General features: G+C 47.9%; 1 protein-coding gene across 2 annotated transcripts in view; it reads left to right on the forward strand.

The window, feature by feature from the left end:
* Positions 1 to 17,864, forward strand: part of TMEM131L (transmembrane 131 like) — a 909,664-nt gene that overhangs the window by 856,760 nt on the left and 35,040 nt on the right. For both annotated transcript variants that reach the window (XM_069631301.1, XM_069631300.1), the window contains exons 32-33: positions 2,194 to 2,314; positions 5,644 to 5,732. In XM_069631301.1, the coding sequence (XP_069487402.1) occupies positions 2,194 to 2,314; positions 5,644 to 5,732 (210 nt within the window). The remainder of the gene's footprint in view (positions 1 to 2,193; positions 2,315 to 5,643; positions 5,733 to 17,864) is intronic.

Consider the following 17,864-nt stretch of genomic DNA (forward strand, 5'->3'; position numbering starts at 1 on the left):
TAGAGTTTGGAGGGTACGATAACCCGGCGGACTGTAAGGAGGTGCTTGCAAAGGCCAGGGCATCCTCAACTCTCAAGTGCTACGGACACAAATGGAAGAGGTTCTCTGTCTGGTGCCGCGCACAGAAGATTAACCCCCTATGGATTACGGCCCCAAGAGTGCTGCCGTACTTGCTATCCCTGGCCAAGAAGGGGCTAGCTCATGCCTCCATCAAGATACATCTAGCAGCGATTTCCTGCTACACCAGAACTCCTGGCCGATCATCTCTGTGGTCCCAGCACCTGGTGAAAGAGTTTATGATAGGACTGTTCCGTTCATTCCTTCCGGTGAAGGCTCCGGCCCCGGCGTGGGAGCTCAACGTGGTGCTGAGCAGGCTCATGGGGCCGCCATTCGAGCCTCTGCATTCAGCCCAGTTGAAGTACTTATCGTGGAAGAAAGCGTTTCTTGTGGTCATCACTTCCGCACGACGAGTGGGAGAGATCCAGGCCCTCTCCTGCAAGCCTCCGTACTTGACTTTCCACGAGACGAGGCTAGTGCTAATGAGGCACTCCTCCTTCATGCCCAAGGTGCTGTCGGACTTCCACCTCAACGAACCCTTGGTGTTACCAGTTTTCTTCCCGTCGCCTTTGTCGCCGGCCGAGAGGACTTTGCACTCGCTGGATGCAGCTAGAGCGCTGAAGTTCTACGTGGACCGCACGAAGAGTTTTTCGGAAGACATCACAGCTGTTTGTGAAATTTGGACCTGTGAAACAAGGTAAGGCTCTCTTGAAGACTTCCATTTCCCGATGGCTCTCCGGCTGCATCATGCACTGTCACCGGTTGGCAAACCGACTGTTGCCCGGCCGTCCGAGAGCCCATTCGACCACAACAATCGCTGCTACCACGGCATTCCTATCTGGTGTGCCCCTGCTGGACATCTGCAGGGCTACTACGTGGAAGTCGATTCACACCTTCACGAGATTCTACTGCGTCGACCGGGATTCCAGGGAGGAGTCCTGGGTCGGCCAAGCAGAGCTGCGCAACCTGCCCGCCTGAAGGCGGACCTGGTGAGGAGGTAAGAGATGCTTAATGTTGAGTTGTTGAAATGCTTAATGTTGAGCCTTGCCACCTCCCGTGGTTGTGTATGGTTGTACTTTTATGTATTTTTATATTCATGAGCATGTGAATCCATGCCAGACCCCCATGCTGGAGAAGGAACAAGTTACTTACCTGTAACTGTTGTTCTCCAGCATGGGTCTGGCATGGATTCACATGCAAACCCTCCCTCCTTCGCCTCTGCGGCTCTTCACTTGGTCCTACTGCCACTTTACGTGCTACCAAATCTGAAGATGGCTGCCAGGGGATGTGCTTAGGGAGAGGGCAGTCATTGGCTGGGGGCAGTATGACCCAGAGACCAGTGATTGGTTACTACCAAGAAAGACAGATCAGAAACAAAACTTATACTGATTTTTTTTCTTTACCGAGGATTCCCAGCTTGACGACGGGGAATATTCCAGACCCATGCTGGAGAACAACAGTTACAGATAAGTAACTTGTTCTTTAATGTAGAATGCATCATAAACTCCACATGACGTAAACGTGATTTAAAGTAAACTGGCTTTTCTACTCCCTACAGACACCCAACTCCTCTCCTCCCGTCCTTGTAAATATGTTTCCAATTGCTACCTCTTAATAGTCTGAAAATGTAACAATAAAGCCCTCCCTTCAGACACAACCAGCCTTGCTCTTAACACCCTCGGATTTCCTGGTTTTGAGTTAGTATGTACTTACCCACTGCTAATGGTCCCTTTCTAATGTGAGATTATTCCAGGGTCCTGTTTTCTGCTTTGAGCTGATCAAAGGAATATTTCTTTTTGTCAATACGCAAGGAGAATATATGCATGCATGTTCTGTACTTCTTTTCCAAATGACGGGCACATTGTGACCATGCATGCTGTATGTATTTGACTGGTGTGCCCAGAAATAGACCTATTACTATGACAAATGAAGAGGCAGATTCCTTAGTCTCTGTGGTGCAATGTGTACTGTGCCCATCGTGAATAAGCCATGCATTATCATTCCATCGCACTGGGCCTAACACACTGTTCAGAGCTGAATCAGAGAAAAGCTATTCACACAATGCAGGTAATATGTATTGGTTTTACGTCACAGCACCCTTTTGTTTTTAGTGTTCCATTAACAATGTTTCTTTAGGTCTCTATCCAACAGAAGATATTTGGGCCACGCAGCCGATCTGTCTGACAAGTGGATTAAATTATAACCTTGGGAACAACATGGCATGCATGGTTGGAGAGCACCCTTCCGTTCAAAACAGGTTAGTAATGTTTGATTTGGCAGTGCGCCCCGCCTAGTTAAACATTTGGTTTTATGTTTCGCAAGAGTTCAAGCACATACTTTTACAAAGTAATTTGAAAAAACTTTAGTTTTGTTTACATCGTATACTCTATGGTAATGTGCAGAAGCAATACTTTCCTTCTCAGCAGCCCAGTCCTTTCCCAGTTCCCTCCTCTAATGAATGGCAGTCAGAGGGTATGAGAGTGTGTATGGGCTAGCTCCGTATAATGAATTAGATTGGCTCGTCCCCTTTTACTGCTCGTCTGTTTTACTCTCACTCCACGCGCCACCTGCTCTTGATCTTCTCATACTAAGGTGGGATGAACAACCATGTGTTTCAGTCTGTGTCCTGGCTCTATAAAACACCCACACTCATTTTGTAAATTTGGATCATAGATGCATCCTGTCCTCTCAAATACAGTACATGCAAAGTCTGCAGGCATTAAGAAAGGGAAAACTAAGAATGATATACAGGTTAACACTAACATAAGGTCATTCAAACTGCTATAACATTTTCACATGTGCATAGGTGGGTAGTTTAAAGCACTGTGGTTTTCATCAGTGTTGGGGAGAATTCTCAAAATGTGCAAATTCCTCTCTACCTTAGAGACCCCCAGCTCTTTTGCTGAACTTTGGAGCTCAGTACTTTTTAATTATGTTTGTTTTCTGTGTGACTATGTTGCTGGTCTCTCCAGAATGTATGACCGACTGGGGTAAGGAGATTCATCCAGGGGTGGATTAAATCCTCCTGTCCCTTAGTCTGGGGGTGGTGGGGGGCGAGTGTTGGTGAGAATTCTCAAAAATGTGGTAATTCACTTCACCTTAGCGTACCCCAGCAACTTTGCTGTATATTTAGGACTTTTTCTTTTTTACCTGGAGAGAGAGTGAGCCTTTTCCCCACTCTCTCATGTATTTTGAATGTGTTTTACTCTTGTGTTTTCTTTGGTTATGGAGTTTTAGATAACTCCATAGGCATCATCTTTTCATGTGTGTTACATAGCACCCTCAGTGCAGTGAGAAAGGGATGTCTTTTTAGACTTCCCAAAGGTTTAACAACCTTCTCTGGGATAAACTACTGTTTCCCAGAGAATGTAAGGTTAAATTGACTTTACTAGTCTTTTTAAATTCCTAGATCCAGCACACACTATCTTCCTATAAGAGTGCTGGAGGGGTTACCTAGTATCCACTGTGTCTAGAAACTCATGTAGCAGTCAAATGCTACCCTTTTCTATCGAAATGGCTGTTGGCAGTGGTTTTAGAACAAACTACCATGATTTTTCCCGACCGCGAACACCTCTAGCTAAAAATCAGGGGAGCCATGTTTTTCAAGATTGCGCCTTTAGCCCCTTTGTTTAAACGGGTCCCGGTCCTCTTTTTTTTGCAATTTCTTTTTGGAAAGGTCCTTCTAGTGTTTGTCTCTGTGCGCCAAACCAGATTTGGTCCCTTTGTTTCCATGACTTTTGCAGGGTTCAGGACTAAAGACCGCCTCTGGCATCTGAGTGTCTGGGGTGGGCAGGAAGTGAGGGAGGTGCCTGAAACTCCCTGTGCTTAATCTCCTAGGAGACCCAAATGCACTCTGGTGTGATTGGCTGGCTGACTGTCCGGGAAGGACAGCCACCCTGCTGGGTGAGTGGCAGCAAGGCGGGAATGAATGGCAGAAAACTGTTTAAAAGGCAAGTCTCCTAGACTGGAAAGCATAGTCGACCACTGGAACGAAAGAACCGAAGACCAGCTGGAAGAGGACGGCTGCTGGACCATTGGTTTGCTCAGTGAAGCCCTGCTGCAGGTCCGAATTGCCAAGTTCCCCTCGACAGAGAAGCCCCTTAAAGGGTGACTTCTTCCTTTGAGTTGGTGGGACCAATCCACTCGTAAGCCACCTGGATACCATTCTCGAAGCTGGTTAGGATTAACCAGTGGGGAGGAGTCCAGCTTGTGTGCTTGTAGAACAGCTACTCGAACTGAAGTGACTCCATTTTGTCAGCGTTTTATTTCGACGATCCCGTGTAGTGCAGGAGTCCCCCGACGTCCTCCCTCTTGTCCCCACGACTGAGGCTCAGGAACAGTGAGATCTGCAGGAACTGCCAGGGACCAACGTCTTCAGCTGCAGCTTTTGCTTCATACTAAGGTACTGTGCAACCCGATTGAGAGAACACTTCTCTCGCGGTTAAAGTTTGTGGAACTTTCCCAACTTACAGGCCTAATCATCTTGTGACCCAACATATGATTCTTGTTCGTGCAAATTACTTCTGAGAACTTTGGCAAAGACTTTACTGTTTACTTCAAGAACTGCTCTTTCCTATCCAAGGCACTAGTGCATTGACTTTGGCCTATGTCTAGTGAACTGAATCGAGTCCTCTAGTGATCTATAACTATTTGCACTGCCTAAGAAAGTATTCTATTAACTTATGCCTTTGCCTTTCCATTCAATCTGACTGAAATGCCCTTTGGCTCCTATTTCAGGGGAGCTAAAATTGTTCAGAAACTTATTGGTTTTTTGTTGAAGTATATCTGTGTATAATATTAAGTTGCCTAACATTCTAGTGAATGTTTTCTAAATGATTGTGTAATACATTTATAAGTGTTTTACCAAGAATCCTTGAGTGAGTATTCTTGAACCACTGTGATTGTAAGACCTCTGTGTAACTGCTTGTATTGCTCACATTCCCTCTTGAGATAAGCCTGGCTGCTCAGCTCGCTACCACAAAACTGTGTAGTACAGACCTATACCAAAGGTTGTTTTTTGCTTACACCTGTAGTCCTAATTGTATGTGGTGGTCCCAGAGGGTGCTGCATGCAATTCTACCTAACAATCAGGATTTCTTGTGCCTTGAAAACCATTGGCGCTGTATCTTTTCACTAGAGTTTTGTAGATCTAGAACATTGTATGAACCATATGAGCCAGATGTCCAGGACATTTTGGGTTGAGGTCCAACAAAATGGTCTAACTTTTGCAATCTGGTTCTGTTAACATTTTCTAGCTATTTTTGGCAGTGAAATGTAAGCCATAATACTGGGAGTAAAACTGCCAGTCCTCCTCTAGGTCTAGCTTGCATGAAGGTAATTTTTCCACCTTTGAGGCATTGTCTGCCATTGACAATTTTGAACTGATTAGTTACCGCCAAAATGGCTTTGGGATCCGGTAGTAGGTTTTGGTTTCAAGACAAGGCACTTGTGTCTCAAAGGTCAGGATTCCCTTACGGCCAGATTGTCAATTCCCACTTCCCACCTAATGCTATGAATTCCAGAATGTTTAACAAGAACTTATGCCTTTCCTGCATGTATTTTAATAAATGTGACCTTCTGTTTTAGTTTCATGGATTGGAATGCACCTTGCGAGGGCCAGTTTTCCAACATGTATGGGCACTTGGAGACAAACGACTACGGCACTTTTCAAGAAGGTAACACATTTTCCTTTTTAGTGATCTTGATATGTTTTGAAGATTAAAGGCAGCCTGAGATTGAGTAGGTCAATGGTCCACAGCAAACAAAATGAGCATCACGTTATGAATGCTGCATGTGAAGTTGTGCTCGTGTTTTAGAATGGCTTTTAGCTATTTTTCTGTCCTGTTGCAGCAGTGTTAAATACTGCTCATCGGTGGATTGAAGTTTCTTTGACCTTCCGTCCTGAACAAAAGGAAATGTGTTTTAGTCTCGAAAGTCACTACTGATATGCAACCCTCATTGGCATGCTTGGAGGAGTTGCGTAGTGATGAAAACACTAAAGGCCTAATTTTAAATGAAGAGGCTCGTAAAAAGCATGCTTCGGTTTTATGTATGCTTTGTGTGAACCCACTTCTCATGGATTTCTGTGTCGAAGGGACACGGATCCTAATTTGCAAATCTGCCATAGAAATACGATACCATCTCCGCCTGCATCAGATTTTAATGCCGGCACAGATTCTAAAAGCTGTTGGAATTCCAAAGAAACTCATGTAAATGTCTCCTACCATGCATGTTACATGGTGAGCAGCATTTAATAATTGCAAGCACTACAAAGTGTAAACATGCACAAAACCCGGGTCTGCCATGTGTGGCTGTGATTGGGTTGCACATCATAGCATAAACAATCAAATTAGCATTGAGAGTATTGCATGCACATAATATACATGCCCGCTGACCCTGCTATGCTAATAACAGGGACTTAAAAAGGACGCCCAAACTGCTCTTGATTTTGCTTTGATTAAATGTTTAGATTAATAGCATCCTAAAGGTTCTCTGTCCAGCATTGTAGCATACATACAACACCCAAGTGGCCCGTGAGGTGCCACAGGGCAGGCACAGTTCTTTTTGTTGTTGTTCTGTGTAGTGGGCAGGGCCACCCCAATCCTGCTACTCCAGGGCCTGGCCCACTCTAGGTGTCATCAATATTATGGCGGTGCCATGTACCCCATGTGGAGTGCAGCAGTCATGCCACACCAACTCATGCTCTTTTTATCTTACAGTAGCACCACATACCCACGAGGGAGCCGTCTTCACTGTTGCCGACACAGGGGCTCTGTTTATCATCACAGTGAACCCATGCCCACTCACCGCCACACATCTTTCTACTCCACTCAGGGAATGGGGACATACTGCTCTATGATTGAGCCTGTGCAGATGGGTGGTCCTGCCCTAATCCCTTTTGCTCTCTGGTGCGGGTAGCTGCACACCAGAGCCCTTTACCCAAGCTGTCTCGAGGGTGAGGCCTGGGACTTATTTCCTTGCCTGCCTGCATGTCTGAGTGGGCAGTACCCACGTGGGAACTGCCCAGGATGTCTTCTCTTTGTTGGCCCACCTGCCTGACCTCGAGTGGGCCAGCACACCTCCACTCTTCCAGGGTTTGAAATTGAGGGAAGCTAGGAGCTATTTAGTTCCTGCTTGTAGCCTAGAAGAGACTGGTTAGCTTGACCCCCTACAGCTACCAGGAGCTACCTTTTAGCTCCCCAGCCCAACTGATGCGAAAGAAACACCTATGTGAATATAACTCTGTGTGTTTGGGACAATCTCCAAATCTACATAAGGGCACATCTATATGGCATAAATAATCGACGCAATTATATATTTTAATCTAATGTGGAAGTTAGATTTGTGGAACGCTACGTACTAGCTCCTTGTCCCGTCGTCGTTGCTCCTGGTCACTGCATAATGCTGGATACCCATGAAGCGCATTCGACCCATGAAGCGCGTGTCTGTTGAGGCTTTCGCCACCACTTTCTCCCACCCCTTCCCCCCCTTTGGCTGACTCACATCCTGACGCAGCCCTTTCCATGCTCTATTCTGCTATATCTGACACTCTCGATGTTCTCGCCCCTGTCATGAGGATCCGTCTGAAGCCCAAAGCCAAGTGCAACTCCTGGTACGACTCAGACCTCGTCACCCTTAAACGCAAGTGCAAGGTGGCTGAGAGGAAATGGCGTGCTTCATTTTCATCATCTGACAAACTGGCCTGCCGCCTGCTCCAAAGGCAATACCGGCTCTCTGTCCGCACTAAGAAGAGAGCCCACATCCAAGCCCGCGTCTCTGCGGCATCCAACAACTCTGCTGAACTCTTTAAAATCTGCAAGGAACTGGCCAATCCTGCTGCAGTCTTTACCGCTCCTGTCCCTTCCCAGGACCTCTGCACGCCCCTGGCTTCTCATTTGATCTCTAAAACTCAGGACATCCTGTCCTCTCTCCTCCTCTCCCCTTCCTTCTTCTACTCCCTGCTCTTCCTCTGGCCCTTTTTTTTGGCATCCTCCCCTCCCCCTTTTTGGCCTTTCCCCTGTTCTCCCCAGATGAGTTTCTAGACAAGTCTGATCTATGAAAGTCTCGTCAAAACGGGTGCACCCCTGATCCTCAAACTATCAAGGACCACATTGACTCCCTGGCCCTTGCACTGGCCGACTTCTGCAACCACTCTTTCGCCACTGGAGTCTTCCCTTCCCCTCTGAAGTACTCCTTTGTGCACCCCCTTCTTATGAAACCCTCTGCCGACCCATCCTGTCCGACTAACTATTGCCCAATCTCCATAACTCCTTTCCTGGGCAAACTCTTGGAAAAGCTGGCTATCTCCCAGCTCAGTCTTCACACTGAATCTGTTGGTTGTCTCCATGATCATCAGTCTGGCTTCAGAGCTGCCAGGAGCACGGAAACTGCTCTCCTGAACATCTGTGAAGACCTGCTCTCCAACCTTGATTCCAACATCCCTTGTGTCCTCATCTTACTTGATCTCTCTTCGGCCTTCGACACGGTCAACCATGCCATCCTGCTCAACTGTCTCTGTGATAACCTGGGGATCACCGGTCAGGTCCTGGCGTGGCTGACTTCTTTTTTCTCTGATCGACCCTACCAGGTTCAACTTGGGGTCCTTCCTCTCCTTTATCTCTATCTCTACCTGTCGTGTCCTCCAGGGGTCTATCCTCTCTCCCTGGCTTTTCAACCAATACCTGGCACTTCTTGCCTACCACATTGCCGTGCTCTGCCCCAACTTCCAGTGCTATGTGTATGACAATCAGCTCATTTTCAGGCTACCCTCAGCCACCTCCTCTCCTTCTCTCATTTCTGACTGTCTGTCTGCCATCCAGGTGTGGTGTGCCGCCAATGATCTCTGCCTTAATGCCAGTAAGACAGAGATTGTCCTCATCAGTACACCCACACCCTCCTTTCCGGTCACTCTGGCCGGCCTCTCTTGGCCCTCTTCCTCCTCCCACCTGTGAGGCAAAAAAACCTTAGGGTCATCTTCGACTCCACACTCTCCTTCTCTTCTCACATCTCTGACGTCTCTAAGAAGTCACACTACCAGCTGCACGTCCTCAGAGGTATTCTTCCTTTCCTCTCCTTCCCCCAGAAGCTCACTGTCTCCAGAGGTCTGGTTCTCTCTAGGCTGGACTATTGCAACCGCCTTCTTCTAAATCTGCCTGCTTCCACCCTCCGCCCTCTGCAACTCAAACAGAACAGGACTCTGCAAGACTTGTCCTTGGCCTCAAGCCCAGGGATCATATCTCTCCAGGACTGAAATCTCTGCACTGGCTCCCAGTGGCTGCAAGGATTAAGTTCAAAACCCTCTGCATTGTCCACAAGGTCTTCTGGGGCCTCAATACCTCCAACTCACTCTTCCTAAATATCATCCTTCAACGAGCTCTTCGCTCTTCCGCCTCCAACTCCCTCAGGGTCAGTCGCTTCTCCAAGCAACGAGTTGGTGGTAGATCTTTCTTCGGCTGGGGCCTCCCTCTGGAACAGCCTTCCTGCCCCCCTGAAACTTGAGGAGAACCATCTTCGGTTCCGGAAGCACCTCAAAACCTTTCTCTTTGCTTCCGCTTTCTCTCCTCCTCTCCCCTGCTGATTTCCTGGCTGAAACTGACACTGCACTGGCTACCTGGCCACCCTCTGATCTCGGGCCCAGGTCCCCTCCTCTGCCAGTTGCACACCTGCACTGCCTTCCTTGCTACCCTGCACTTGGGGACTGTTTTTCTGTATTCCTACAGTCCCTTTACCAGCACTTGACACTTGGTGCCTGCACTTACCCTTTACCCTTGCACTTGCCAGCTGCTGGCCGTACTTTACTTATTGTTATTTATTCTACTATCCCTTGTAATGCACTTACCCCTTCCTATGCACTTGCGCAATCTGAATGTCACCTGGCCTAGTAGGATCGTTGTCTGTCTGCCCTCATTTCCCCCTCCCTTGCCTCATCGCGCCTTGAAACACTTGTGTATGGGCGTGTTATAAATGCCATATATCTTATCATATATCATACCCAGAAGCTGCTTTTAGGTCCTACTTATACAGTCTTAATTTCGATTCCTGCTTCTAGATTGGCCCTGTGGTGGGTCGATGGGGCATGGCCACGCTGCCTGATGCCGGGCTGCCGCGTTCCCACGGTCTGGGCTAGGCAGCCCTGCTCTTTGCCCGGGCTGCACCACCCACCCACACATTCCAGGCTTTTCATTTGCTGGGCCCCGTGAAATCCCAGGCTGCACCGGGCACACAGCCCCGGACTCACTGTTAATGTTCTGCTGACATACGCAGTCCGGTTAATACATTTAAAAGAGCCCTGGGGAGACGAGGTGATACTTGCGGCCACAGCCCTCCAAGGAGTATCCTTCTCACCCTACTGCTTTCTTCTCTTTTTCTACCCTTATCCTTAACATTGTTTTCCAGAACCCCCAGTTCTCCAGCGTTGGATTCACATGCTTTTGAATACTCCGTCAGGCTGGGAATCCTCAGTAACTTTAAAGCAGTTTACCTTTACATTTTTAAACTTCTTGTCACTTAAGTGCTCTGTTATAGTAATATTTGGTCATACTGCCCACAGCCAATTAGACAGGTCCCCTTAGCTCCACCCTTGGTTGGCATCTTCAGATTTATTTACCGCACATCTCGTGTTTTAGTAGTCCTCGACAATTCTCTCTTCTAGAAATGAGACTTTTTCGGGGTCTATTTTTGCCTTTTTCTTTTCCATCTAACCTTTAAGTTTGGTGCTGCATCGCTTCTCGCCCACCGCTGTGAAGGTTCGTCCCATTCCATTGCCTTGGAGTCCAATCTTCCGTCTGATGCCTTTTTCAAGAGTCGGTGGAGATGACATAAACGAGGAAGAGGAGCCTTTTAAAGGCCTGTTCGACATGTAATCTGAAGAATGTTTACATCGAAGATCTTCATCAGCAGTGTATTTACTGTCTTTATCCGGACCATGACTTGGACCAGCTGTGACATCTGGCAATCGTTCTCATCCAAGACCTGCAAGGACTGCAGCGCTCATCCACGACTATAGTTCCTTCGTCTACAGTGTTGTCGACCCCGTCCATGACCCACTGTCTCCCTAAATCCTTGTTGAAGGCTAAGACCTCTTTGACGACAACCATCCTGTCGACAATTCTGTTGACGATGAAAATAACTACTTGTGCCCCATCAACTGCCCCGTCTACAGCCAAAGCTGCTACAATCAGTACTTTACCATCCACACCAACGTCATAGCCAACCACGTCTGCATCATCGACTGCCCCGGTTAGTCTCCACGTTCCCAAGAGGAGTAACAGTGGACAGGGAGACCCTGTCTGCATTGTCCTATCTTCTGAGGCTGACTGATGAACCATTGTTTTCTTTGGCTCCTCTTGGCCCTCTTCCTGCTCCCACCTGTGAGGCTACAAACCTCAGGGATCATCTTCGACTCTACACTCTCCTTCTCTCCTCACATCTCAGACGTCTCTAAGAAGTCAAACTACCAGCTGCACCTACTCAGAGGTATTCTTCCTTTCCTCTCCTTTCCCCAGTAACTCACTGTCTCCAGAGCTCTGGTTCTCTCTAGGCTAGATTACTGCAACAGCCTCTTTCTAAATCTGCCTGCCTCTACTCTCCGCCCTCTGCAACTTATCCAAAACAGGACTGTGAGACTTGTCCTTGGCCTCAAGCCCAGGGACTGTATCTCTTCAGGACTGAAATCTCTGCACTGGCTTCCAGTGGCTGCGAGGATTAAGTTCAAAACCCTCTGCATTGTCCATAAGGCCTTCTGGGGCCTGATGCCTCAATACCTTAAACTCTCTCTTCCTAAATATCTTCCTTCTTGAGCTCTTTGCTCATCCGCCTCCACCTCTCTAAGGGTCAGTCGCTTCTCCAAGTAACGAGTTGGTGGTAGATCTTTCTTCGGCTGGGGCAGTGTCAGTCGCTTCTCCAAGTAACGAGTTGGTGGTAGATCTTTCTTCGGCTGGGGCTTCCCTCTGGAACAGCCTCCGTGCCTCTCTGAAAATTGAGGAGAACCATCTCCGGTTCCGGAAGCACCTCAAGACCTTCCTCTTTGCTTCTGCTTTCTCTCCTCCTCTCTCCCTCTCCCATCTGAACGCCTGGCTGAATCTGAAACTGCACTGGTCACCTGGCTACCCTCTGTTCTTGAGCCCAGGTCCCCTCCCTGCCAGTTGCACACCTGCACTGACCCCCTGGCAATCCTTGCACCCTCCGGCTGTTCTATATACCTATAGCCCCCTACCAGCACTTGACACTCGATGTCTGCACTTAGCCTTGCACCTGCCACCAGCTGGCTTCACCTCTTAATTTATTTTATTTATTTACTGTTTATCCTATGTACTGCACTTCCCCGCCCCCTTTTCCCCTCACTCTTTTCACTTTCCAGTGCACTTGCGCGATCTCAATGTCACCTGGCCTAGTAAGATTGTTCTCGGTCTTCCTTCTGTTCCCCTCCGTTGCCTCGTCGTGCCTTGAAACACTTGTGTATAGGCGCGTCATAAATGCCATATGTCATATCACCTACAGTACAATGTCCATGGGCCCTCTGAGCAGATACTGCAAATAGGTGTGGAATCAGACTTCTCCTAATCAGAGGAATACGTTGTAAAGGAGACGCAGGAAATGGAAAAGGTGACTCTTGTTGCCAACATGCCTCCCCCAGCATCACCAAAGCAAAAGCTTCCTCTTCCACAGCGACCTGTTCATCCCCCCCCCCCCAGTGACACCTGCCCAGTGGGCACCCTTCTGGCTCCAGAGAGGTGTGAATGGATATATTATCCACATTGCAAACACTGGTTTCGGAGCTCCAACATCAGCTTTCTACTCCACAGTTGCCTTCTCCTGCACAGCCTCATGAGTTTCCTGTAAAGGGAGGTTTACCTCCTCCACCTTCCAGGCCCCTTTGCCTGCAGTCATCCTCAAAGATACGGACACAGACGCAGATGACTATCTGATGGATGGTTCCCCAAGCACACATTCTACAAGCGAGTTTGAAGGTTTGGTGCCAAGACACTCGCCTACGGCCGAGATTGGTCCTTTCCATGACATATGGCATGAGCGACAAAACTCTTTGATCTGCTGCCTGAAGAGCAGAAAAAGGAGAAATTATTTTACCAACAGTGGGAATGTGCCAGAAGATCAATGATAGCCATTCCAGTACTGGGTGATATTAAGGAAGACTGCCATTCTTTTCAAAGCCTTCCCAAAAAGAAAAATATAAGTAAATAAAAAATATATTGAAAAGAAATATAAGTCCCAGAGTCCTCTACAGAGTGGCTTCACACTCAACTTTGCCCAGACTCAGTTGTTTCAGCAGCCGCCCTTAAGCGTTCTGCCAATCTCTCCTCTCCGTTTATGGTGCCTCCTGACAGAGGGGAGACAGCTGATGCCTTTGGCAAGCAAGTCATCACGACAGCCGCAATGACTATCAAGGCAGCAAACTCACTTGCGATTCTCCCTCGCTACGACCGTGAACTATGGTTCAAACTAGGACCAATACTTGATTTCCTACCCGTTGACAAATGGGATGAAGCACTGTTATATTGGGGGTAAAGCTGCGTCAGACCACGCCATCTCAGTTGCTGTCGACATAGCAGATACAGGTTTCTGCCAGATGGGCAAGTGTTAAGCCACCAGTGGCGGTTAAAAGCAACACATTTCAGCCCAAGGTAATAAATGTCTTTTGAGTGTGTCAACCTCTTTGTAAAAAAGGTTGAAGAGACTCTACAAGCCATCAAGGCCGATAGGGAAACAGCCTGTTCACTTGACACGCAACAACAATGCCACCAATCCTTTCGCTCATGGAAATTTAGGTTTTCCAGGACTTTGAGAGACTGCAGGTCCTTTTACCGCCCCTTCCAGACGACCTCCGCAGAGGGTAGAGGGCAGGAGCCCCCCCTCTTCCAGCAGACCACCCACGCAGCAACTGCAGACCCGCTGCAGAGCACACGGCGGCCTGCCTGACCGTGTCCCTCCCGCCTGCCTGACTCCTCCATGCCGGGCGCGACGCGGCACCACAGCGAGGCTGAGCCTCATTCCGGGCACATCAAAGCCCCCTGCCTCCGCCGGTAGGCGGATACACCGGCCTGCACGAAGGCCGTACAAAGGCCCTGTTTGCGCCTGTTAGCGCAATGGTAGCGCACAGGCGCTGCACCTTATCTACCTCTCCGGCTCCACTGAGACTCTCACGGTAAGGCCCTAGGGGCATTTACTGCAGGACTCATATCACTATACTGTACCTGACCCGCAACTCTTGTAATATTGCATCTGCCATTCAAAGTCAGTTGCTGTTGGCGCTATGTCTAAAACCAGCTCTCATTGATAACCTGAAATGCTTGTCCTACTGAATGCATTCCAGCCCCGCTAACTAACTACTGCTCTGCCCTCTAATGATCACCATGCAATGACACTTGGACTATGTCTGTATATGTTGCACTGTCCATTACCTATTAGGCCCACACCTGACGCTAACATTAGGATAACTGTATAGCCGAACTCTGTTGCGCCTCACAACTTGAACTTGAGTCTGATCGCCCCCAATTGCTACTAGCCTTAGCACATAGGTATTGCCTAATTTTGTTTCTGATGACCCTTTTGCCTATGCACCCTGCTAGTGACCTATGCTTTTGTGCCTTGATTGCTAAAATCGAATCTAGGTGACCCTTTGCCCATGCACCCTGCTAGTGATCTATGCTTTTGTGCCTTGATTGCTAAAATCGAACCTAGGTGACCCTTTTGCCTATGCACCCTGCTAGTGATCTATGCTTTTGTGCCTTGACTGCTAGTGACCTTTGCTTTTGTGCCTTGATTGCTAAAATCGAATCTAGGTGACCCTTTTGCCTATGCACCCTGCTAGTGACCTATGCTTTTGTGCCTTGATTGCTAAAATCGAATTTAGGTGACCCTTTGCCTATGCACCCTGCTAGTGACCTATGCCTTTGTGCCTCGATTGAAAAAATCGAATTTAAGTGACCCATTAGACTAGACCTTACACTACTGGATAACAACTACACTGTACTAGCCTTATCTTGCCCAATATCACAATGTATCTCCATGCGCTTTACACAGTGTTACTGAGATCAATACTGCACATCTTGAACAGCCAATACCTAACCATGCTACCCAATTTACTAGCACTTGAGCCCGCATATAACCCATACAAATCAACTGAAATGACCTCCACACCTTGCCCTGTTCTCATGAGGAACTTTAGATTACGTGCCAGGCTCTCAAGGCTCCATGACCCTCTATCTAAACTAGCCCACAATAAGGTGACTAGGACTCCATCCCTACACCCTCTTCAACTGAACAGTAGACTCCACCGTGAGCCCATCCGTGACCAGAAAAGTACGCACAAATCTGTGCCACCACCCCTATACCCAGTAGATCTCGGGACTAAGGGTGCACTAATAAATGCCCGCTCCATGGTAGCCCATGTTTCAGACATTGCTGACCTGCTACACAACGAAGACTTGGACTTCTTAGCAGTCACCGAATCTTGGCTCCACCCGACGGCAGGCCCTGCAATTATGCTAGCGGTACCAGATGACTACACGCTATTAAGACTTGATCGTACCACCTCTAGAGGCGGAGGTCTTGCCATAATAGCCAAAACTAAATTCCCTATTACAATTGAATCACCCACTAATGTTACTTCCTGTGAATCTCTAACCCCCAAGTTAACACGATCTAATACCCAATCCATCTCCATTCACCTTATCTACCGACCGCCGGGCCCCTTAGGGTCATTTGAAGAAGACCTCACAGACATCTTATCAAACAATCTTAAAAATTCCTCACAACCCATTTTACTAGGAGACTTTAACCTAGGATTTAGCGACCCCGCAGATGCCAATGCCAGTACAATCAATAACACCCTAGAGGAACTGGGCTTCACCCAGAAGATCACTGAGCCCACCCATATCAAAGGGAGAACTCTGGACTGGCTAGCTGTGCACAACTGCCCAGTCCTAGTCTCTGCCATACTCCCGCAGCCTTGGACAGACCATTACTTGATCTCGTTCACCCTAGAGGCAACCCCAGCACAAGCTAACAGCATAGCTCCAGCTGTCCAATCCCGAAATAAAAAAAACATCACCCCCGAAAACCTGATCCCGCTAATCACACCAACCTTGAATGCCATCCCGGCTCATACAGATCCATTCACGATGGTGGACATCTATAATAAAATCATGCTCTCATCCCTTGATGCCATAGCGCCTTGAAAGCTAAAAAAGAGCAAGCCCCGGAAACACATCAACTCCTGGTATTCGCCTCATCTTAAAGCCCTCAGGCAGGAAAAGCGACGCTGTGAAAAAATCTGGCGAGCTTACCCCTCAGAAAATAATAAAAAAAACTTGAGCAGTCTAGCTTCCCAATATAAAAAAGAAATTATATTGGTCAAACAAACGTCTTATAGTACGCGAATCTCACAAGCTAAATCTAACACTAGAGAGCTTTTCACAATACTTAAAGAGGTTGAATCCCCGATCCAAGTGCCCGACTCATGTATCAAAGATAAAAACTGGTGCACGGGCATACAAAATGCCCTAGCGAACAAAATCTCTTCCCTTAAGACTAAAATAAGCATTAAAAAAGAAACTCTGCTCTCCTCTACTAAGCCGAGTACCGCATCCCATAAAAAGGCTCACCCGACTCAATCATCCCCCCCAGCGCACAACCCCACCTTTAACTTCCATAAAGTATCCACCAAAGAGGTAGAAAATACTATCCTCACCCTCAAACCTTCAAATTGCCACGGAGACCTATGCCCCGCTCAACTGATTAAGGATGCAGCCCATGATCTCGCACCAATTATTACCAAACTAATAAATGCGTCTTTCACATCAGGCACCGTACCTAATAACTTAAAACAGTCCTGGGTCCTCCCTCTGCTTAAAAAAACAAACTAAGACCCATCCACTCCAACTAACTACCGCCCCATCACCACAGTACCGTTCCTTCTTAAAATCATCGACAAATTAGCATACCACCAGAACCAACATTACCTTGAGCACTTCCATCTCCTAGGCGTCCGACAATCGGGTTTCAGGCCACAGCATGGAACCGAAACTGCACTTATAGATCTCAAGGCACAGATAGACGAGCTGAGAGACCAGGGCAAGACAGCACTATTGTTACTCCTCGATCTCTCTGCGGCCTTCGATCTGGTCGACCATGAGATCTTGTGCAACCACCTACAAAAAGCTGCCCACTTCTCTCAAGAAGCAACCAACTGGATCCAATCCTTCCTCAATAACCGCACGATGAGAGTCTTCTCATTGTCAGCAGCAGCCGACCCTACACCTATCACTTGGGGCGTGCCTCAAGGATCTTGCGTCTCCCCTACACTTTATAACATTTTCACGAAGCCCCTTTTCGATGATCTAGACGATCTGGGTATCACCTACACTAATTACGCCGATGATACCCAGATCCTCATCCCGTTGTCGGGGGATTACGACAAGGATTTGGCCTTCGTTAATAAAGTGTACCTCATCATCCAGGCATGGATGGCCTCACACGGTCTATGCCTGAATGATGACAAGACGGAACTCCTTATTCTAGGATCTACACACTACCTCAACAAACTGGGCCACAAATACTCATTGTTCATAATTGACGACAACAAGATCAAAGTAGCTAAGGAGGTTAAAACCCTCGGCTTCTATCTAGACTCCACCCTCACCTTCAACAAACAAGTGAATGCAATGGCCTCTGCCACCTCCTACACTTGCAAACTCATTAGGGCAGCCACACCCTTTCTCTCCCCCACCAACTGTACCACCCTGGCCAGGGCGCTGATCCTGTCAAAGTTGGACTACTGTAACGCTCTA

The sequence above is a fragment of the Ambystoma mexicanum genome, chromosome 6q (genome assembly GCF_040938575.1).
Source record: "Ambystoma mexicanum isolate Mex_15411 chromosome 6q, UKY_AmexF1_1, whole genome shotgun sequence".
Lineage (NCBI taxonomy): Eukaryota > Metazoa > Chordata > Amphibia > Caudata > Ambystomatidae > Ambystoma > Ambystoma mexicanum.